This window comes from Portunus trituberculatus, chromosome 41, assembly GCF_017591435.1.
Source record: "Portunus trituberculatus isolate SZX2019 chromosome 41, ASM1759143v1, whole genome shotgun sequence".
Classification (NCBI taxonomy): domain Eukaryota; kingdom Metazoa; phylum Arthropoda; class Malacostraca; order Decapoda; family Portunidae; genus Portunus; species Portunus trituberculatus.
This window is the reverse complement of record NC_059295.1, coordinates 2357909-2383150: the sequence shown is the minus strand read 5'-3', so window position 1 is coordinate 2383150 and position 25242 is coordinate 2357909. Positions and strand designations below refer to the sequence as shown.

Genomic DNA, 25242 nt, shown 5'->3' with positions numbered 1-25242 from the left:
GCTCTGCTGTCAGGATGTCTGTCTCTGGTGGGAGTCGCCATGTCCTGCAGATGGATGTGGCGGGGTTGTAGATGGCTGCAGCGGTAGAGTGTGGTGATGGAGAGTGGGAGCCATCTGTGTAGAGCTTGACGTGGTGTTTAAACAATTTCTTGTCCCTCTGATGGAAGAGTAGTGATGCTAATCTGCTTGAAGAGTGCCAGTTGGGGAGGCCAGGAAGGTGTAAAGTGAACATGGGGGATGGGGGAGAGGTCCAGCCATGGTGGGATGGGAGAGTGTGGGCTATTGGGCTGTGGAGGTGGTGGTGGTAAGCCCAGGATGTTGAGGGTTTGTAGGGCTCTGACAAGGAGGGGTTGCCGTGCTCCAAGGAGCCATACAGGAGTGTCTTGGTCCACCCCAGAAGTGGAATAGAGGGTAGCGAGAGGGTGAGACTTGGGTAAGCTCAGAATGTAGTGGTAATGCTGGCACAAAGTCTCTCTTCTGTGAATAGATAAAGAGAGGATTCCACTCTCTGCATGTAGAGAGACAAATGGAGAGGATTTCATGGCCCCCAAGGAGATCTTGAGTGCAGCATTCTGGATGGGATCCAATTTGTTGAGGAGGGAGTGTGCTGCTGAGCTGTAGATACTGCTGCCATACATTAATTTGGGTCTGATGGTGGTCAAGTAGTATTGAAGAAGATCACGGTTGGCTCCCCATCTGACTCCAACAATATTCTTCAGAATATCGAGACGTTTACTGCAGGCAGTGCGTAGATGGTTTATGTGTCTGGCCCAGGAAAGACGAGGATCATCTAGGCGTAGACCCAGGAAGGTGTGTGTCCTGGAGTAGGGGACACCCTGTCCACGCAGTGATGTAGTAGGTGAGGATGGGAGGTGTTTCAGGGTGAAGCACATAAATGTGCTCTTAGGAGCACTAACCATCAGGCCCCAGGTAGTTATCCAGTCACTCAAGGCAGCTGCAGCTTTGTGCATGTTGGTCTGGGCCATGGCCAATGTCGGTGCACGGCTGACTATGGTGATATCGTCAGCATATATGAGGAGTTGCGAGTGGAGGGGGATGTGGAGGTCACACAGGAGGATGTTGAAGAGGAGGGGGCTGAGGATTGAGCCTTGTGGGATGCCTCTGCAGATGGGGTGGGAGGTTGATAAGGAGGCACCCACTGCCACTTGATAAGAGCGGTGGGAGAGGAAGTCTCGGATCCAAGCGAGGGTGGTACCAGCAATGCCCAGTTTAGCCAGCTTGTAGGTGATTCCCTCGTGAGGTGCTGAGTCAAATGCACCCTCCAGGTCTATGAAGAGGGCGAGCATGACCTGATGTTGGCGGTACGTGTCACTAATGTGAAATTCCATTTGGCTCAGGACATCGATGGTGCCTCTATGAGGTCAGAAGCCACATTGCTCCTCCCTAGCAAGTGCTTCTCCTCTAGCCACCAGGTGAGACGCGTAGTCACAAGACGCTCCATCAGTTTCCCATTGCAGGACGGGAGTGTGATGGGCCAGTATGCAGATGAAAGAGTTGGATCCTTGCCTGGTTTGTGGATGGGAACAAGTACGGAGGGTTTCCAACATGTAGGGTAAGTCCCCATCGTCCAGCTGGTGTTATAGAGAAGGAGGCCATCCAGGAGAGGAAGAGTGAGGTGGGTTAAAAACTCATAGGGGATGGTGTTGAGTCCTGATGCCTTGCCGGTGTGCAGTGTGACTAAGGCCTCTTTCAGTTCTTGTTGGGTGAAAGGCTGGGTGAGTTGCGGATGACCCGGAGAGGTAGTGGAGGTGGTGATCATGTGGTGTAGGTCGGGTGGAGGTCGTAGGGTAGGGAGAATACTCAGTTTCTGGTGATAGTGATGTGCCAGCAGTTCAGCCTTCTAAGCGTCATTGAGTGGGGCCTGGGCTCCATCCGTGAGAGATAAGGGTTGACGAGCCCTCTCACCCTCCATGGAGTGCAGGAAAGCCCATGTTCTCTTGGTGGAGGAAGAGAACGAAAGGGAGGAGCAGTGAGAGGCCCATGCACTCCTCTGAGCCTTGAGGATGGTTTTAGCACAGACTGCATCAAGGCGACGATATTCCCTGCCAGCCTCAATTGTAGGTGTTCTCCTCCACCTGGACCACGCCCTCCGACAGGCCTGCACTGCCTGGGCACACTCATCACTCCACCAAGGATTCCCGGGGCGGCGAGGTTTGGAGCGGGTGACTTGGTGAAAGGCAGCTTTGCCCACTGCCTCTAGTGTGCACTGGAAGGATACTGCAGCAGCTTCTAGTGGGAGGGTGGAAGTCTCTGGGGAGGGCTGAAGGGCTTCCCTGTACTGAGGCCATGCAGAGGGCTGTAGCTTCCATCGGGGCAAGCAGCCAGGGTGAGCTGTTGGGGGTGCTTGTGGAATGGAGGCTAGAACAGGGAGGTGGTTGCTCCCCATGTTGGGACCAGTGGAGAAAGTAGAGTTGTGGAAAGCTGGGTCCCCGAGGAACAGATCCAGGACCGAGGAAGCTCCAGTGTGGGGATGAAATCTGGTAGTGAGGCCAGGAGGGCTCAATAGGGACAGGTGAGGAGAATCCATTAGGATATGGAACAGGGCAGTACCTGAGGTGTTTCTGTGGTGTAGTGGCAGGTCCGGTTCCCAGCACTGGTGATGGGCATTAAAGTTACCCATGATAAGCACAGGAGGGGGAAGGGAAGTGATGAAGTGATCAAGTTCTTGATGTGTAGCACCACCTGGGTTATAAATGACTGCCACGGTGAGCCAGTTGTGTTGTAGCCTAACCCTGCTAGCAACAACCTCCAGACAACCAGCAGGCCAGTGAGGGAGGGAGAAGGGAGAGTGGAAAAGCTCATCACACAGGGCTAGGAGGACATCCCCGCCACGTCCCTGAGGACGGTCCGTCCTAAGGATGGTATAGCCTGGAAGCTTGAGTGTAAGGTGAGGTGGCAACCAGGTCTCACACCACCGAGGGAAGTGTGTCCCAGAGGTGCGACTGAAGCTCGGCTGTCTTCCTGGGGAGAGACCTGGCATTCCAGAAGAGAAAGGTAAGGGCCATTATTGAAGGAAAGTGGTAAGTAGCTTGGAGAGAGTGAGCCACAGGGTGGTGAGGATTACAGGCACAGAAGTGCCCGTTTTGTACAGTTGGTAGGCATCCCAGAGAAGGGTGAAGACTTCGGAGAGAACCTCCTCAGTGTGTAGAGGAGGAGTAGGGCTCAGGTATACCTGATAGTGTATGGCGGGAAAAACTAGCCTCTCAGGCAACCTGACAACTGATGAAAATTCTATCAGTTCTGCCTGACAGGCGAGTAAACTTGATGTGTGTGTGGCGGTTTCATCAGGTGTACCTGAACAGGTCTCTCAGTTATTAACAATCCTTTGATGTGGACAGTTTAATTTTTTTTGGTTACAGCTTTGTAATTTTGATTTATTTTACAGTTGAGTTCCTTTAATTTTTTTAAGTGCTAAATCAAACAAACAGTTAGTTACATATTGAAAAATGTCGCAACGAAATATTGAAGTTCTTGGTGAGTTTATTGAATTATACAAAAGTGAACCTTGCTTGTGGAAAGTAAAAGCTGATGATTATCACGATAGAGATAAAAGAGATGCTGCATACAGAAAATTTGTGATGAAATTAAAGGAAATAGAGCCTGATGCTAATGAGACCTTGGTTAAAAAAAAAATTAACAGTTTGAGGTCCAATGTTCGAAAGGAGCAGAAGAAAATTGATTCCTCAATGAAATCCGGCGCCTCAGCAGATAATGTGTACAAACCTTCCCTGTGGTACTTCAAACTCTTCAATTTCATAAAGGACCAAGATAATCCTAGATCATCGGTCTCAAATTTATCTCCTGAAAATGACAATGATGAGGTAAGAAAAAGAGAACTATTCTTTTTGACAATATTTATTTAAATGTTAGTTTAGAATGCCTTTCCCACTTATAACTACAACGCATTAGCTCTGTTTGTTCCTCAATATGTGTTTATTTTGCCATGCCACTTTCCCTTCGTCCATGAAGTAATCCATAAAATGTTCTCTTACTTCTTTGGCATTTCCACAAATATTTCCTCGATTACAAGATTGCAGTGGGTTCATATTAGAATATGCACTATCGCACCCAATAGACAAAATATTTCCACCTTCAGAACTTTCTTTATACAAACAATTTGTAGGGGCATATACTGTAGGCTGTTGATCCATCAAAAAGTTATGCAGAGCACAAGCTGCCATCACAACCTTTTCAATATTTTGTGGTTCTAAATTTATTGCTGTATGAAAAATACGAAATCTCGATGAAAGAATACCAAACACGTTTTCAACTATATGCCTCGCGTGCAATAAATGATAGTTGAACACCTCTCTTTTTGCAGAATTAAGATTTGCCTGTCTAAATGGCTTCGAAATTTCAGTTGTCAGCGGAAACGCGTCGTCCGCAAAAAAACATAGGGGATGTTTTTTAACTTTTCACTGACGTCGTCAAGCTCTTGGGAAGAACAGTAACTATGAAAATGAGGGGCATTAAAGATAAACGCCTGCACATTATGTTAAAAAAAGAAATTAATGACTTACTATTTGAAGCAGAAATGTGCACTCTGAACTACCCAAATTCCACTTTAGCAAGCCCAGAAGATTACACACCAGTTCCCACACCAACTCCACAACATTATACACCAGTTCCCACACCAACTCAACAACATTATACACCAGTTCTCACACCAACTCCACAACATTATACACCAGTTCCCACACCAAGTCCACAACATTATATACCAATTCCCACACTAAGTCCAAGTCCAAGGTGTGTGATGTTGTGGACTTGGTGTGGGAATTGGTGTATAATGTTGTAGACTTGGTGTGGGAACTGGTGTATAATGTTGTGGAGTTGGTGTGAGAACTGGTGTATAATGTTGTTGAGTTGGTGTGGGAACTGGTGTATAATGTTGTGGAGTTGGTGTGGGAACTGGTGTGTAATCTTCTGGGCTTGCTAAAGTGGAATTTGGGTAGTTCAGAGCGCACATTTCTGCTGCAAATAGTAAGTCATTAATTTCTTTTTTGAACATGATGTGCAGGCGTTTATCTTTAATGCCCCTCATTTTCATAGTTACTGTTCTTCCCAAGAGCTCGCAACAGTCAATTTGTGGTTGCGGTCGTTTGAAATAATCACGAACAGTGGACAATATTTCAGCTGATGTATCATCATTGTATTTCCTCTTGTTACTGGGCCCAGGTCGTGAAATTCCAGTCGACGGTGTAGGTTGATTCGGTTCCCGCCGCTCTTCTTGAGAGACATTTGGTGTCAAATCGTTTTTCTCTGGACATGGGTCATCAATGTTCACCTGAAATCAGAAAACATTTTAATTTTGCTCATTATTATATAGATTGCTCATTATAAAATTATTTGCAAATATATTTTTTGTAATAAATGACCACACATATATAATATATATTTTTCTTTTTCAGTTTCTCAACTCTGAAGATAAATGGATAGAAATATCAAAGGATTTTGAGACTTGATGGAACTTCCCACACTGCATAGGCGCCATGGATGGCAAACATATTGATATAATTCCCCCAAGAAATTCTGGCTCTTATTTCTTTAACTACAAAGAAAAACATAGTATGGTTCTTCTTGCAATTGTAGATGCAAACTACCGATTTCTCCTTGTGGATTTTGGAACTAACGGCCGTGTATCCGACGGCGGTTTACTCCAAAATACACGTTTCTATGAGAAGTTCGTGGAGAAAAAGCTACATATTCCCCAGCTTGACGATGTCAGTGAAAAGTTAAAAAACGTCCCCTATGTTTTTTTGCGGACGACGCGTTTCCGCTGACAACTGAAATTTCGAAGCCATTTAGACAGGCAAATCTTAATTCTGCAAAAAGAGAGATGTTCAACTATCATTTATTGCGCGCGAGGCATATAGTTGAAAACGTGTTTGGTATTCTTTCATCGAGATTTCGTATTTTTCATACAGCAATAAATTTAGAACCACAAAATATTGAAAAGGTTGTGATGGCAGCTTGTGCTCTGCATAACTTTTTGATGGAAATATTTTGTCTATTGGGTGCGATAGTGCATATTCTAATATGAAACCACTGCAATCTTGTAATCGAGGAAATATTTGTGGAAATGCCAAAGAAGTAAGAGAACATTTTATGGATTACTTCATGGACGAAGGGAAAGTGGCATGGCAAAATAAACACATATTGAGGAACAAACAGAGCTAATGCGTTGTAGTTATAAGTAAGAAGGGCATTCTAAACTAACATTTAAATAAATATTGTCAAAAAGAATAGTTCTCTTTTTCTTACCTCATCATTGTCATTTTCAGGAGATAAATTTGAGACCGATGATCTAGGATTATCTTGGTCGTTTATGAAATTGAAAAGTTTGAAGTACCACAGGGAAGGTTTGTACACATTATCTGCTGAGGCGCCAGATTTCATTGAGGAGTCAATTTTCTTCTGCTCCTTTCGAACATTGGACCTCAAACTGTTAATTTTTTTTTTTAACCAAGGTCTCATTAGTATCAGGCTCTATTTCCTTTAATTTCATCACAAATTTTCTGTATGCAGCATCTCTTTTGTCTCTATTGTGATAATCATCAGCTTTTACTTTCCACAAGCAAGGTTCACTTTTGTATAATTCAATAAACTCACCAAGAGCTTCAATATTTCGTTGCGACATTTTTCAATATGTAACTAACTGTTTGTTTGATTTAGCACTTAAAAAAATTAAAGGAACTCAACTGTAAAATAAATCAAAATTACAAAGCTGTAACCAAAAAAAATTAAACTGTCCACATCAAAGGATTGTTAATAACTGAGAGACCTGTTCAGGTACACCTGATGAAACCGCCACACACACATCAAGTTTACTCGCCTGTCAGGCAGAACTGATAGAATTTTCATCAGTTGTCAGGTCGCCTGAGAGGCTAGTTTTTCCCACCATACACTATCAGGTATACCTGACAGGCGTGACTGTTCAGGCGTACCTGTCAGGTGTACATGATAGTGTATGGCCGGCCCTAGAATTCTCTAAAAAAAATGCCTTTTTTCCTCTTCTGACCTTTCATTATTTTTTTCTCTTACTGCTGCTGCCAGTTCATTGTATCTCTTCCTTTCTTCCTCATTTCTATTTTTCTTTATATAGATATCCTTGCGGCCTTCTGTTTCTCTAAGTTTTGTTGTTCTATATAATATTTCTTCTGTTGCTGCTTGTGATTTTAGTAGTATTTTAATTGGTCTCGTTTTTCCTTCTTGATATGGTCCCATTCTGTTTATTTCTTCTACTTCCTCTTCCAAGTTCTGCCTATCTTCGTCGTTTAGATTTTTTAGTAAGTCTTTGACTGATTTCATTTCTTCTTTTTCTCTTCTTGGTCTATATCTTATATCTTTTTCTTTTATTCCAAATACAATTACACTCTTCTTTTTTTCTGCAATTTCTCTAACTAGATTTTCTTTTGTCTTGAGGACTCCTATCATTTTATTTGTCATATTTTCTTCTTTTTCTTTTAGTTGTTCTTGAATCACCTTTTGAAAATCAGCCTTTTTTTTTTTTATACCATGTGGGCTTTTCACGGGAATTTATGGGCTAAAGAGGGTACTTTTTGGGGTGCCTCCTATCTCATTGCCCAACCGTTAGGATACCCTTGCTCCGAGTGCAGAAGCCCAACCTACACTTGGACCGTGGACCGTGCGCTTGGAGACCCCTCGGACCCCAAAGCACGCATGGTTTCTTATCTTTGACTCTCCATGCTTGTACTTCTTTTTTAATGACGTTCTGTACTCTTTTCTCTTCCTTGTTTACTAGATCTTTTAGCTTCTCTTTTTCTTTCTCGGCTTTACCGAGTCCTTCTTCTATTTGCTTCTTGTAGTTAGCTACTTTCTTTTTCAGTTCTTCATTTTCCACTCTTAGCCTAGCTTCGTTTTCTTCCACTTTTTTTTATCCTTTCAGTTTTATAAACTCTTTTTCCAGTTCTTCATTCTCTTTCATTTCCATAATCTCCTTTATCAATTTATCTAGTTTATGTTCAACAATCAACATTTTCTTAACCCTTAAAGTACGGTGATCGTATATGTACGATTGTAGCATCGCGTGCAGAGAGGCGGGGATCGTACCGGTAATCATGATTTTTCTGCGCTAAACGTTTGAATCTCTCCCCCTCACTACTGGTCCTGGGGCAAGTGGAGGTATCTGGCATTTTTTCTTGCTCATCTGCTTGAGCCTTGAGACATATGTTCCCCCACAATAAGTCATCTTTTCCCATTTCGAGGCGACATCTGGCAACCCCCGTCACCCGGAAAGGGGAAATGGTACTCCAAGTGATGTTATGTCAGTGTTACTCGGTAATGACATTGAGGAGTGATGAAAATGAAGACTGATTTTTTTATTGAGACAGAAGAAAGTGAAGACTCCAGTAATGATTCTGATAGTGATCTGGGAGACAGAGACCAACCCTCACAGCGACGTTTATAAACCTCCTCACGTAGCCTATTCCCCTTCAGCAATGCGCTGGTGTATGTCACCCTGGTTGCCTCTACAGGACTGTGCTTGTCGGCCAAGTCACGTGAATCCCATTGCTAATAAGAGTTGCCAGATTCCAATTATTATAGAAATCCACAATACTTGTAACATGTGGTTTCTTTTTTTTTTTTCCTGTTTTACACATCATTTCATATATCTGAGTTAGCATTTCCTTGACATGAAAGTGCAAAAGTTCCTACTTTTACATCAAATTCAATTGCCCAAAAGGAGAGACAGAGAGAGAGAGAGAGAGAGAGAGAGAGAGAGAGAGAGAGAGAGAGAGAGAGAGAGAGAGAGCATGCGGTGTTATCTGAGCTTGTGGGGTATTTCTTAGCGGCGGGTTCTGCCATGAATTTTATTTATATGCAATAACTTTGCTCTCAGAGGTCATAACATGTTAAAAATTACATCGTTGTACTCAGAATAACACAAAGGAATATGTTTTTATAAGGAAAAAATATTTTTATTATTTTTGACAGGTGTGATTTTTCCCCATTGTAACAGACGGAAAGTAAATAAACCCCCCGTACTTTAAGGGTTAAGTGGTGAAGTATTTGCCGTATCGAAACATTCGAATGCGCTCTCTCCCTCATCAACATAGTCATCATCTTTCATTCTTTCCCTAGTCTCATATCTGCATTTTGATGGAATCTCTTCTTTACTCATGATTCTTTAACAGTTGATTTCATGAAAAATGAGTCCACACTACTTGCCCAGGCCACTGTAAATACTGTACAACAGGTAGTGAAGATCAGCTGATTGTCGGAACGGCGCCAGTGCGTCCTTCCTCGACCGCGTCTGGTGTGTGTGTATGTGTGTGTGTTGACACATCAATTTTTTTTTTTCTCTTTCTTCAATAACCCATTTAGCATGAAGCTTGGGAGGTCCTTAGATTATGAAGAAGACACAGGGGGAGAATGAAAGCTAAATAATTTCGCTCATTGAATTTTTTATTGTCTTATATTAGTAATAAAACCAGTATTTTTACAAACACACTGAATAAATAATCATACAGTGATATAACACTGAAAATATTGTTAAAGAATCTTAAGATTCACAATACCAGTTAAAATACTGATAAGAATATTTAGATCTATCAAAAAATACATCAGAAATATTTCTTAGGAGATAAAGGTCATATACACAATGTTTATGTATATACAGCATTGGAAAGTATATCATAGAATTTCACAGATAAAAGTTCTGTGTCAGGAAAGATGACAAAACACAAGATGGAGTAAAAATTGACTATCCTCAGTCAGTTGAAGGGAAACAAAAATGCATATCAAAATCTATTTCAACAAGCTATTATAAAAAGTAATCATTATGCTTTGTAGAGTATATCATAGTGCCCAGGGCGATACAGGAGGTGAATGATTGGCTCCTTGTCTTCAGGAAAGTCATGAGACACCAGGGCATCTCCCTCCCCTCGGTCAAGATACATGACTCGCACACCAACTCCCACAGCTGCAGTCAGGGCCACAATATGCAGATGGTCACATTCTCTATACATAGGCTCAACTTCCTGTTGAAGAGAATATAAAAATTTAACCCCTTCAATACTGTGACACATTTTTACCTTTAGATTTGTGTATGATTAAACCATTTTATTGACAATGGGAAGGATGTATGGAGGTCAGAAGATTAATGGTCACAGTCTTTACTATTTTAATCCCCATATAAGTTTCTGAAGCAGTATAAAATCTCAAATAATAAACAGAATGAATATGGAAACACGTCATTGTACTAAAGGGGTTAAGAAAAAGTACTGAATAGAAAAGTAGGATTTATTCAGTTCCCAATGCCAATATATACTTTCACTACTATTCACTTTTATTTGAAATTTGCTTACAGCTTACCCAATTTCTATACTGCTGTGCTCCTAACCGGGACTTGTATGATTACTGTATCATTAGCATGATAATTATTGTATTGGAGAATATGATTATTTGAAGCAGTGAATCATTTCATTGGGTTTTTCTTGCCTTGCACATTTGGAGTGTCATTTTGTTTCCCATCCTACCCAGTCAGCTGGCTGACAGGACAGGGGGATATTACTGACCCATAAGGTGAGACCAATAATCCCTACAACACTGCCATATATATATCACTCATTACTTCAAAGAAAACGGAGTATCAGTTCTTCATTTAACGAAGAACTGTTACTCCATTTTCTTTGAAGTAATGAGTGATATATGGCAGTGTCATAGGGATTATCGGCCTCACCTTATGGGTCAGTATATTTTGGTTTTGCTTTAGTTATTGGGAGTGGTTGGGTGTTACCTGGTGTTGGATCCGTAGTATGAAGGTATGTATAGTGATAAGCATTGAAAACTATTAGTGCTTAATTCATGGTAACTAATGGTGATATTATACATGAACAAAGTGATTGTTATCTCTGCCCTGTTCAGGTTTGCCTTGGTTGTGAAACAGATTGTTTACTGAACATACAGCTTTCAGCCGGTGCAATAAGCAGTTACAGTAGCACATATGGTAACAACAGGGTGCTCTGCTACTAGGGTTTCAAGGCATGTGATGGTGAGGCCATTGAAGTGAGTTGATATAAATTTGTTGTATGTGTGGCACGAGGGACAATAGTGAGGTACGTGATGGTTAGAAAATTTAGCTCTATCTTGATGTCCAGCTGAATATTATAAATTTGTTCCCTATATCAGGTTATATTTAAGTGACATATCTATATGATCTCATACAAAATTATCATGCTGTTGTGGTTCCATGGTTTATTACCTGCTGTATTATTTGTTCACTATCTTTGAGTTGTATAACAGCAGTCTGCATTTTTGTGGGAGGTTGTGTTGAATGGTATGATGGTATGGTTGTGTTGCACAATGAGGTAATATTATGGTGTTCTTCGCAGGATTTTGTAGCATCGTTATGTTTATTATTTTGTACGATCAAGATCATTGTGTTGCAGGTTGAAACTCATCCCAGAGTAAACAGCTGTTTCAACTTGTGGTCCATCCTTTACCCCCCCCAGTACAATTACTTTGGACAAACTTTGTAAATGTTCAGAAAAGAACTTTTAACCTGTGAGTCTTAAGCAAAATTTCATCATGACAAAATAAAATAAATAATACTTTGGTATCTTCAGACTTCAACCTTTCCAAAGATAAAAAGACAGAAGCAGGAGACTCATGATCACTATTTTGCCAATATTATTGATGTTTTGGATAATTTTTTTGGAAGTTTAAGATGTGAAGTTCTATAAGGAAAGGGTACTGTATTTAAGAATATCTGTGGAGATTATCCTAAAAGTTACATTACATATTTATGAACCACCCTTTGTGCAGTTCACCAATTACATTTATTTCCTGAAAAAAAGGAAAAAATCTACATATCTGGCACCAATTCTTAACTTCTTCACTCCGGGCAATAGAAAATGGCTCCCTGCACCATATCCGGGCTGGAATGTGGTGGGGCGGTATCTGACACAGGCAGCTCTCTCTCTCTCTCTCTCTCTCTCTCTCTCTCTCTCTCTCTCTCTCTCTCTCTCCCTCTCCCTCTCCCTCTCTCCTTCTTTACGGAAATAATGATAATAGTAAGTGATTTTTCATACTAGGTACGTACAATAAAAAACAAATCCATGTAAATTTTAGAGGAAAACATTATGGTTTACCTGCTCTTGGCCATTTTCTGAGATGATGAAAAACATAACCGTTAATTTTCATGGTACACCAATCTATTGGTTCCATAAAATAAAAAATAAACAAAGTAGAAGTATTGCCAGCAGGACACATCGGTACTTATCCTGTTACTATAAGCAAATCATACACCTTTGTAATAACAATGAAAGTAAAGTGCCTCATGTCTTATACGACCTACATTCTAAAAGATCTCATACGGTATCCTGGAAAAAAATAACACCGTCTTAGTAGAAAGTAGCCATGATGCAATATGTGTGTAATTGGATACGTCACAAGCACTCTGATGATGCAAAATAAACTCCACTTCCACTAATGGTAGAAATAAGATGCAATTAAGTTTTAATTCAAGTAATAACAGAAAATTACTATGGTTCTAACCTACCTGAAACTGGGTCCTGAAAAAAAAAAGAAAAAAAAAACTCACCAGAATAACTTCAATAGTTTTATTTATCTATTTCCTGCATAGAACTGAAGGTAACAAATATGTAAATAGGGCTTCATAAAACATCAACAGGTTAATGAGTAAAATTTTAAATAAACATTAATACAAGTACCTCATATAATAGTAGTTTTCAAATTAATTAGTATGACAGTACGCTAATAAACAATTAATACATACCATTATGTATTTCATATGCATTAGTATGTCATATATATATATATATATATATATATATATATATATATATATATATATATATATATATATATATATATATATATATATATATATATATATATATATATATATATATATATATATATATATATATATATATATATATATATATACACAGTGCCGGTCATTGCATTATGCGGCGCTGACTCTGTTGATAAACAGTATAAATAATATTGAAAAATAGTCAAATCGGTACTTACCATCGCTTAATAGTCGATGGGCTTTCCCTTCCTCCTAATGCACTCCTTTAAGCGTGAAGGCAGTGAATTAGCAAGATTTTCAAGGATGGTGTGGTCAAAATTGAGCCATTCCTCCTTAATGGCAGTTTCTAGCTTGGTGAGGGTACTGGTGTCTTTCCCCTGCAGACGGTACTTAATGATAGACCAGAGGTTTTCTATGGGGCTCAAGTCTGGTGAGTTGCTTGGCCAGTCACTTATGAAGTTCACTTCACAATCACTGAACCACTGTGTCACTGATTTAGCAGTGTGACATAGCGTGCCATCCTGCTGAAACACCTCAGCACTGCACTTTTCAAAACAGCTGGGCAAATAATCAGAAAGTAACTCCAGATGGCTATTTTGATTCATCATTTCATTATGGGGAAGCACCACCAACTCACCAACGTTAAAGAATGTGAAGCATCCCCACACCATTAAAGATTCAGGATGCTTTACTGTGCGGTAAGAAAATTTAGGGTCAAGCTGATCACTTCCCGGACGCCGATAAACGTTGGGTCGAGCGTTGTCAGTCACTCTGAAGATGGATTCGTCACTCCACAGCACATGTCGCCACCTTGCCGCATCCCACTCACTATATTTTTTAGCAAAAGCGACCCTACGCGCCTGTTGTGTAGGGGTGAGGAGCGGTTTCTTGACTGGGCGGTGGCTGCGGAAATCAAGGTCATCATGCAGGCGGCGACGCACTGTCTTAACTGACACTATTCAACAGATGAGGGTTTTGTTCCTTTAACATGCATGCAGTCATATGTGGATTTGTAATAACTTCACGCTTGAGGATGGCCAAAGAATGATGCGAGGTTTTACGGGCTTTCCCGGGACGTCCTTTGTGGTGTGGTGTGACAAGCTGCCCAGCGTCCTGAAACCGCTTGGTCCACGCTTGCACTGTTCTTTCACTCACACCTACAATTTTAGCAATATCCTTTATTGGAGTCTTTACCTTGTACAGACTGATGATTGATGCAATATCCTCTTTGGACAAGTCCTTTCTCTTTTCCATAATGAGACCAAATCTCAAAACAGGGAAGTAAAATGAGGAAAGAGCGTGGCCAGAGTGAGAAGCTAAGTAGCGCATAATCACTGCTTGATTATGTCACTGATCAAGTGACCGTTGACAGACGCCCAGCACATCACCCGCCTGTCACATTTCACCTGCCAGACGTACGATACACGACCCAGATATAACAAGTCAAAAATTATAGGGACTGAAATGAATACCGCAGCCGCGTCTGCCGAAGTTTTGCTGCATAATGCAATGACCGGCACAGTATATATATATATATATATATATATATATATATATATATATATATATATATATATATATATATATATATATATATATATATATATATATTAAACATACTAGGAACGTACATGTCAGGATTGACCATAATCCAGATAAATAATATATATATATATATATATATATATATATATATATATATATATATATATATATATATATATATATATATAGTAAGACCTCCCCTTGGTGAATTACCGCCAAATGTGAATTTCGCCAAACACGAGTTCTTTATACCATATAAATTGTCTAAAAATACCTCAATCAGTCTTTGGTCATTGCCAAAGTTCCTCTTTTGATCCTTAAAATACCATCTTTTGAGCTGAAATAAAATCTTTTGCCTTCACATAATAGAACACATGTACAAAACAGATCAATAAACAAGCATTTCTTATGCTTTCCTCGTCTGTACTCCCGTTTTTCCACCCTTTTCCCTTGCCCACTTTCGTCCTTGCCATCTGGTAGAGGCCATATTGGCTGTAAATTGCCAGAATTTGTTCCCACGCTAGCAGAACAGAGGGTAGCACAAATAAAATGGCTGAAGGGGACTCACACTACATTCAAACAGGTTTAGAGAGAAGTCTGACGTCAAAAGGGAGCTGCGGGGTTTGCCGTGCGGCCCCCTAGTTCGAATTGAAATCGCCAAGCGTGCACTCGGTGGTCCATGGCCACCTTACCACCAAAAGTGAATTTTGCCAAGCTGAGATTCGCCAAGTGCTGGGGCTTACTGTAGGAGGCGGTGGCATAGTGGATAAGGTGGTGAGCGTGGGATCGGGCAGATGTCCACGTGTAGGTTTGAATCCCACCATGTACAGCCTTAAAACACTTTGCCATTTATCGAGTGGTTTAAAGCTACCTACATATCACCATGATACCCAGGTTCTAGGTGGTTACACTCAAGATGAGCTTGGGCGGTGATATGGGCCCTAATATGGGTACCATTATAAATAAAATTGCCTGCACCACTAATGGGCGGAAGCTGAACAGCACTTCCAATACACTCTTCAAGTGTGCCTACAGGCGCTATAGGCCTTACCATAAAAAAAAAAAAAAAAATATATATATATATATATATATATATATATATATATATATATATATATATATATATATATATATATATATATACTAAAATGCAGGGAAATCACATGGAAGTCTTCATATCTCCTGCTTTATTTTCAATTTTCCAATGTTTCGCCTCAAATAAAAGGCATCCTCAGGGCCTAAAAAGTTAACATATTAAGTATATATAAAGTCTAAAAAAAAAACATTGTATAAAGTCTAGAAAGACATTGTTTAGACATTAAGCTAAAACACAAGCAAAGAAATGTTAAGCTAAAACACAAGCAAAGAAATGAATAAAATTACAATTATTTAAAATACAGAGAAAAAAAAAAAAAAAAGAAAAGAGATCACAACACGTCAAAAAGAAAAAATTGCACAGAGATAAAAAAAACATACACGAGAGACAAACCTTGAAGTGTGCTGTACGCAGTACAGAAAGGAACTTGCTAGCGGGGTGGTATCAAGATGAGAGGAAAAGTAGTGAAGAGAGGTGAGGCAAAAGTTCGAGGTTTCTATTGAAGAGTGCGAAGCCTAGTTGAAGATAGCTGATTATTGAGTTCAGGTTGAAAGTGTTTAATATAAAGTGCCTCAAGAAGTTTGATATCAGTATTAGATTGGCATCTATGGATAATTTTGAAGTCATTAATACCAAAGGGGTGGTCACTATTATGTGAATGTGCTCTAATTGCAGAAAAAGAAGGGTTAGATAGAGTTTTATTGGTTCTAACAGAAAAACCTTTGTGCTCGGCTATTCTGTGTGTTAGATTTCTACAAGTCTCACCTATGTATCGTAGTTTACAGCACGAACAACAAAATTAATATATAACATAAGAGGTGAGATTTGTAAGAACACTATCGTTAAATTTGAAAAACGAGCCAATAGTATGACTATTAGTAAAAATAAAGAAAAAAATTAGTGTCAGGATAATATGATTTTAAGGAGCTGTTAAGGGTTTTCCTTATTGAATAACTGAGGTGACCGTAAAACGGTAACGAAATGTATTTTCTTGTTTTCTCTGGGGTTGTAGAAGAATCAAGAGGGTTAGTGAATTTATTGTTAGGGAATTTTAAAATAGTAGAGTTAATAACACTACGGGGAAAACCGTTATTCAAAAAGAAGGTAGTAAGGAACTTAATCTCCTTGTCAAACAATTCCTAGGAAGAAGTTAGGCTGTAGCATCTATATAATAGTGTTTTAATTGAATTAATCTTGAAAAGCTGCAGCACGAAAGAGAAAATTAATTCCTAAACCAGTAAAAGTAGGTTTTCGATACACAGTGGTGTGAAACTTATTATTCACATGAGTTAAAAGTACATCAAGAAAAGGTAAAGTACCATTGTTCTCTATTTCACAAGGTAAATTCTATATCAGGATGTCTAGAGTTCATGTAATCTAGAAACATGGGAATTTGTGCAGAGTCCCTAAATAAAACAAAACAATCATCAACATATCTACAAAAATAAACAGGTTTGTAAGCAGAAGGGCAATCTCCTAGCCAATTAATTTCATTTATACACAAGAAAGCATTGGCCAGCATAGGGCCCAGACATGAACCCATAGCCACACCATCTGTCTGAATATAAAGCTTTTTTATTAAACAAAAAAGGGGAATCTTTAACTGCAAGGGATAAAAGATTGCTAAACTGTGTTCTCGAGAAGTTGCCAAACATAGTGCTGTCCTTAAACAGTTCGTCACAAACTAGGTGTATAGTTTCTTCAAGAGGGATATTAGTAAATAAAGATTTAATGTCAAAGCTAGCCATGAACATGTTACCAACATCTAGATTACGTATTTCATTTATAAACTGATACGAGTTTTTAACCCTTGCTAATAAGAGTTGCCACATCACAATTGTTATACAAATCCACAATACGTATTTGTAATACGTGGTTTATTTTTATTTTTCTGTTTTGAACATTATTTCATTTGAGTTTGCATTTTCATGACATGAAAGTGCTAAAGTTCCTACTTTTACATCAAATTCATATGCCCAAATGGAGAGAGAGAGAGAGAGAGAGAGAGAGAGAGAGAGAGAGAGAGAGAGAGAGAGAGAGAGAGAGAGAGCGGTGTTATCTGAGCTGGGGGGATATTTATTAGTGGCAGATTCTGCCATGAATTTTTTGCTCTGCAATAACGTTGGTGTGAGAGGTGATAACATGTTGAAAACTACATTGTTGTACTCAGAATAACACAAAGAAATATGCTTTTATAAAAAAAAAAAAAATTTAGCATTTTTGACAGGTGTGATTTTTCCCCGCTGTAACAGACAGAGAGTAAATCAATCCCCCGTACTTTAAGGGTTGAGGGTAAATTGGTTCATAGTGATTGGTTCAAGAATGGGAACTAGATATTTAGCCAAATTATAACCAATAGTGCTGAGGATAGGTCAAACAGGATTCGATGGCTTGTGAGTTTTTGGAAGGCCGTATAAAATACCTGGGAACGAACCACTTGTATAAATGAAATTATATACATCTTTCGAAATTATCAGCTATCTTCAACTAGGCTTCGCACTCTTCAACAGAAACCTCGAACATTTGCTTCACCTCTTTTCACTACCTTTCCTCTCATCTTGATACCACCCCGCTAGCCAGTTCCTTCCTGTACTGCGTACAGCACACTTCAAGGTTTGTCTCTCGTGTATGTTTTTTTTTCTCTCTGTGCATTTTTTTCTTTTTGACATTGTGTTGTGATCTCTTTTCTTTTTTGTTTAGTTTTTTACTCTGTATTTTAAATCATTGTAATTTTATATATTTCTTTGCTTGTATTCTAGCTTAACCCGTACAGCGTCAGAGACGTACGAGATACGTCGGTTACTCTGAGCGAACAGGGCATCAGAGACGTATGAGATATGTCAGCAAGCTTTCTCGTGTTTTCGGAGGTATTGCGTCCTCAAAACCTACCATTATACTGCCATCATGCACTGTAGACATTGCTCATACTGCCTCCTTGTCCCTGCTAACATGAATGCTTCCTGTATTTATTTATTACATATCTGAACTTTAGCAGTTTCTGTTGCCTTCAGCTAGGTGTAGCGGGAAACTGACGCCTCAACTCCGCTAATATGAATGCAGCGTAATTTTCATTATTTACTCTTACCATTTCAGTTGTTTTTTGGTAACTGTTATATTGTGGTAGTGAAAACTTTGTATGACATAAATAAGAATTTTCCAATCGCTTTGTTATAAGGAAAAACAAGTATATATTACTGGAAAATATTTCCACTGTGAAAGGCAACACTCCCTTGCGATATCTCGTGTCTATTTTTATCCACAAGCACTCCCAAACAGCAAAACATGACATGTTGTTTTTCTTTCAACTCAGGAACGATATTATGCATGTGTCCAACTCGGGAATCGACTGGTGAGAAACGAGGAAGCGAATAAACTAGTCACATAAGGCTTTGCTAAGTCGCTAACCTTAGCGCAAAATATCTCGCACCAATTAATACAACTTCCAGTCGGTTCTGGGAGGAATGACTGTCATTTTCATTTGTTTCACATCATTTAAGACTGGTTTAGCAAAAAAAAAAATAAATAAAATAAATAAATAAATAAATAAATAAATAAATAAAAAATAAAATCCATGATGTGGCCAGCACTGGCGAAATCACAAAGTCTCAGATCTGCTGACGCTGTACGGGTTAATGTCTAAACAATGTCTTTCTAGACTTTATACAATGTTTTTTTTAGACTTTATATATACTTAATATGTTAACTTTTTTAGTCCCTGAGGATGCCATTTGTTTGAGGCGAAACGTTGGAAAATGGAAAATAAAGCAGGAGATATGAAGACTTCCATGTGATTTCCCTGCACTTTTAGTATCTACAATTTCTGCTATCAACCTTTGTTTATATATATATATATATATATATATATATATATATATATATATATATATATATATATATATATATATATATATATATATATATATATATATATATATATATATATATATATATATATATATATATATATATATACAGTAAGGTCCCGAGTTACGTCAGAGTTACGTTCCTGAAACATGACGTAAGTCGATTTTGTACGTAACTCGAGTTTTTGTACTTTCAAAGCATATTATCGAGTTTTCAACCAATAATTTTTCATGGTTATTCAGGTAAGTAAAAGGTTATATTGTTATATTGGTACATTATTTACAACTATGTAGGAATATGACACACAAGCTTGTTTTTGTTGTTGATTAGGGCCGCAAACTCGAAGGACTGCATGTTGCCAGAGGGGTGGACGCCTGAGGCCGCCAGGAGGGTGGGCAGGTCGAATGTTGTGACACCCAGGGCGGACAGCTGGGAGCGTAGTGCAGTGCGGTGGGAGTAGAAGCGTGGGCAGCAGGGCAGGAAATGCAATAGGAAAGGGCAATAGGGATCAGCAGACAGGCGCAGACGGTGCAAGTCAGCTGCAAGTGTCGTGTGGCCCAGGCGAAGGCTCCGGAGTTGTTATTGTTGTGATAGGTGCGTGACCCCTCAAGGTCGTCAACTTCCCCGTTGTCATGGTAACGGGCTTTCCATTTTCTTCTTCACTCCCTCACACACAGCTGCTGCCTCCCTTCTCATGTCTTTAAATTATGTCCACTTTTTCTTGTAGCGTAATGGTTTTCCTTTTCTTAGCATCACTGCTATCACTCAGGAGTTTTCTTTTTGGTGCCATTGAGCAATATACTAAGATAGTCAGCAAACACAGATGTAGGAACACTCTTGCCAGGGGCGACGGTGTGGTGGAACTGAGGTACATAGAGTGTTATTGTATTCAAGCGTGAGGTGGGCGGTGTGGCGGATAACCACTATAGTCCGACACAAATATAAAGGCCGCTGAGGGGGGAGACCTATCGGGAATTCCCCGGTTGCGGCGTCGCCAAACGTCGCAGCCCCAGTTATAGGATTAACACTGAAGTGTGGAGAAATGCCCATCTCTCCCGCTCTCTCTCTCTCTCTCTCCTGTTTCTTATTACTATATAGTTCTCTCATGCACGTATGTGTGTGTGTGTGTGTATTCACCTAGTTGTAATTTTACAGGGCCTGGGTATCATACTCGTGTGGCCCCGTCTCCATATCTACACACATCCAACTTTCCTTTAAAACTATGCACACTCCTCGCTGACACCACCTCCTCACTCAAACCATTCCACACCTCCACACATCTTTGTGGGAAACTATATTTCTTCACATCCTTCAAGCATATTCCCTTGGCTATCTTTTTACTATGCAATCTTGTAGTTCTATTTAAGTTTTCCTCTCTCAACATCATTTGCTCATTATCCACTTCATCCAGTCCGTTCAACAGTTTATAAACCTGTATTAAATCTCCTCTTTCTCTTCTTTGTTCCAAGGTAGGCAAATTCATTTCTTTTAATCTCTCCTCATAGGTCATTTCTGCCAATTCCGGAACCATTTTTGTTGCCATTCTCTGCAATCTCTCCAACTTCCTTATATGCTTCTTTTTATAAGGGGACCAAACCACTCCAGCATATTCCAATCTTGGTCTAATTACCATACTAATTAATTTCTTCATCATATCTTTATCCATATAATGGAAGGCTAATCCAATATTTTTATCAAATTATACGTTTCTCCAAACATCTTATCAATATGAGCCTCAAACTGCCCATGGTCTTGTATTATCACTCCCAAATCCTTTTCCTTTTCCACCTTTTTCAACACTACTTCTTCACCCATCTTATATGACCCTCTTGGCCGTCTTCCACTCTTCCCCATCTCCATCACATGACTTTTGCTCAGATTAAATTCCATTTGCCACCTCTTGCTCCACTCCCAAATCTTATCCAGGTCTGCCTGTAAAATTTCCATCCACTTTAACACTTTTCCTTTCAGTCCTCCATAAATCTCTAATTTCCATAGCAGTCTCATGTGAGGTACCTTGTCAAAAGCTTTCTTTAAATCCAAATATACACAGTCCATCCATCCCTCTCTCTCTTGTATTTTGTCAACCACTCTTGAATAAAAGCTCAGTAGATTTGTTATACATGACCTCCCTTTCCTGAAGCTAAATTGATGATCCGATAATAACTTATGATCCTTCAGGAACCGTATCCAATATTTCTTTATCACCCTCTCACAAATCTTACCGACCACACTTGTTAGAGACACAGGTCTATAGTTAAGAGGCTCTTCCTTACTGCCTCCCTTATAAATGGGCACCACTTCAGCTCTCTTCCACTCTACTGGTACTTCCCCTGTTTCTAATGAACACCTTATAATATCATATAATGGATCAATCAATTCTTCTCTACACTCCTTCAATAATTTTCCTGAAACTTCATCTGGTCCCATCGCTTTATCATCTTTAAGTTCCTCCAACATTTTATATAACTCCTTTTTAGGTATCTTAATGTCATCCATGTGCACATTTCTTTGTACATTTTGAGGCTTTACAAACATTGTTTCTTCAGTAAATACCTATTATTTAGCAATTCCGCTATATTCTTAGGGTCATCTACTATCCCTTGCTCTCCTTTTAATCTTTCGATGGACTCTCTCTTTTTAAGTTTACCATTTATGAACCTGTAAAACAATTTTGGATGTTCCTTACTCTTGTCTACAATATCTTTTTCAAATTTTCTTTCTTCCTCCCTCCTTACCCTCACATACTCATTTCTCGCCACTCTATAATTCTCCTTATTTAGTATATTCCTGCTCTTTTCCATCTTTTCCAAGCCACATCTCTCTTTTCCTTAGCCTTAACACAAGTTGCATTAAACCAATCCTTTCTTCCTTCCTCTCTCGGTTTATACTTTGGTACAAATTTCATAACTCCTTCTTTATAATATTTCATAAAAATCTCATATTTCTTTTGCACTTCTCTGATTTGTAACATCTCCTCCCAATCTAATTTTCTGAAATAATTTTTCAAACTTTCTGTGTCCATCTTTCTATAATTCAATCTACCACTCCTGTATGTCTCGTCCTTCCTTCGCTGTGTTGTTGCTATCTGCATTTCCATAACCACATGATCACTCTTTCCCAAAGGACACTTGTATTGTATATCTCCACATAGGTACACTTCTCTTGTTAACACCAAATCCAGTCTAGCCGGTTCATCATCTCCTCTATATCTAGTATTTTCCTTCACCCTCTGTTCCATCATATTTTCCATCATTAGATTAAGAAATCTCTCTCCCATGCTTCCTCTCCAACACCACTTACTAGATTTTCCCAATCCACCTCCTTACAATTAAAATCTCCTACTAGTATCACCTTTCTTTTCCAGATAATACACTTTCCAAACTCTGTAAAGTATCCTTGATCATATTGTCGTATTCCTTAATGTCCAAGAATTTGTTTTAGGAGGTACATAGGTCACCATGATTATTAATTCTTTTCCATCACTTTTTATCCTTATGCTTATCACTTCTGTGTTGTTCTTCCCATACCAAACCTTATCCACATTTATCTTTTCTTCGTCATAATCATAACTCCTCCTCCACCTTTACTCTCTCTATCCTTTCTCCATATATTATATTTATTATCCAAATTTACCTTTGTTTTTTCATGTAATTTTGTCTCAGTCAAACACACTATATCAGGCTTCTCCACCATCATATAGTCTTGCAATTCCAATCTACTTGACAGTATCCCATCTATATTAGTATACATTACGGTCCACCCACTGCTCCTCTAGGGTTCCTCCACATTCCTTCTTTCCACATACCATTTTCTGACTCTCTCTCCTATAACTCTCCAAAAAACTTTTCTTTTTCCTCCTCAGACCGCTCATCATTTTTCCTTCTCGCCTCTTCCACCAATTCCTTATATCTTCTCCTCTCTTCCTCATTTCTATTTTTCTCACAAACACCTCTTTACAACCTTCTACCTCTCTTAATTTTGATGTTCTATATAAAATGTCCTCCAGATTGTTGTGACTTCAGTACTACTTTAATCGGTCTTCACTCCCTCCTTATACGGACCCAGTCTATGGATCTCTTCCACTTCTTCTTGTAGGTCTTTTTTTCATCATCATTTAGATTTTTAACAGATCTCTTACCGTTTTTAATTCTTCTTTAATTCTCTTAGGCTTATATGTTATATTTTGTTCTTTCATCCCAAATATTAACACACTCTTCTTCTTTTCTGCTATTTCTCTTATCAATGTTTCCTTATTCTTCATAACATTAACCAGTTCCTTAGACCTTTCTTTTTTGTCTTCATTCAACTGATCTTTAATTATTTCTTGTAAACCAACCATCTCAGCTTCCTCGACTCAGTCCATTGTGTTTTCTTCATTTCCCATCCCTTTCAAACCTTTCATTTGCTCACTGATCATTTCCTTAAAGTCATCTTTCTCCTTTACAACTTTCTCCATTTTCTCCTCCAACCATTTCTTGTATTTTTCAACCTCCACTCTCAAGTGCGCATTCTCATCCACCAATCGTTTTTCATTTTCCTCCAGTCTCTTAACTCTTTCCTTCAAAGCCTTGTGGAATTCTCTATCCTGCTCCTCCTCACTCCTCTGAACTTTTAATTCCTTCACCAACTCCTCAAATTTCTTCTCTAGCATAACCAATCTTCCTTGCATTGTTGCTCCTGTTGAAGATGGACTCATATTTTGTATGGCCACTTTTGGTTTTGCTCCCTGGGCCTCATCGGCATATTTTGAATTTGATAACTTATTTCTTACAGGTCTATCCATTTCATTTCATTCTTCCTGGGAGCTTGTGGGTGTGTGGTGGTGTGCACTGGCAGCCAGGCCTGGTAGCTTTGTGTGTGTGTGTGTGTATTTACCTAGTTGTAGTTTTAAAGGGCCTGGGCTTTATGCTCGTGTGGTCCCGTCTCTATATCTACACTTATCCAATTTTTCTTTAAAACTATGTACACTCTTTGCTGACACCACTTCCTCACTCAAACTGTTCCAAGTCTCAACACATCTTTGCGGGAAACTAAATTTTTTAACATCTCTCAGACATCGTCTCTTCCTTAGTTTCTTACTATGCGATCTTGTGCTTCTAAAGTCATATTCTTCTCTCAGGATCAGTTTCTCATTATCCACTTCATCCATTCCGTTAATCAATTTATAAACTTGTATCAGATCCCTCTCTCTTCTCTGCTCCAAGGTTGGTAGATCCATTGCCTTTAGTCTCTCCTCATATGTCATCCCTTTAAATTCTGGAACCATTCTTGTAGCCATTTTTTGTAGTCTCTCTAATTTTCTTATGTGTTTCTTTTTATGGGGAGTCCACACAACTCCTGCATATTCCAATCTAGGTCTTATTTTAGTACTTATCAATTTCTTCATCATTTCCTTGTCCATATAGTGAAATGCTACTCCAATATTCCTTAGCAAATTATACGTCTCTGAAAATTCTATCAATATGGCTTACCGGTTGATTATTTTCTTCCATTGTCACTCCCAAGTCCTTTTCCTTTTTACTTTTTCTAGTTCTACTCCATCTCCCATCTTATAGATTCCCACTGGTCATCTTTCACTTTTTCCCATTTCCATGACATGGCTTTTGTCCACATTGAATTCCATCTCCCATTTTTTGCTCCATTTCCAGATCTTGTTTAAGTCTTCCTGTAGTATTTCACAATCCTCTTTTTGTTTAATGACTCTGCACAGTTTCGCATCGTCCATAAACAGATTTATGTAGCTGTTCACTCCCTCTGGCATGTCATTTATATATACGAGAAAAAGTATTGGTGCCAATACTGACCCTGTGGCACTCCGCTGTCTACTGTTCTCCACTTGGACTTCATATCTTTAACTATCGTCCTTATTTCTCTCCCCTTAAGTAATTCTTCATCCATCTCAATGTGC

The 25242-nt window shown here is 39.2% G+C and overlaps 1 protein-coding gene across 9 annotated transcripts in view; it reads right to left on the bottom strand.

Annotated features, from left to right (window-relative positions):
• The window catches only part of LOC123517175 (ubiquitin thioesterase otubain-like), a 392577-nt gene that overhangs the window by 16605 nt on the left and 350730 nt on the right, over positions 1-25242 (bottom strand). For 8 of the 9 annotated variants that reach the window (XM_045277172.1, XM_045277163.1, XM_045277166.1 and 5 more), the window contains one exon: positions 9433-10025. The exons of the other annotated variant lie outside the window; for it this stretch is intronic. In XM_045277172.1, the coding sequence (XP_045133107.1) occupies positions 9825-10025 (201 nt within the window). In that variant the 3' untranslated portion in view covers positions 9433-9824. Of the gene's footprint in view, positions 1-9432; positions 10026-25242 lie in introns of those variants that run through there. 9 annotated transcript variants of the gene reach the window in all.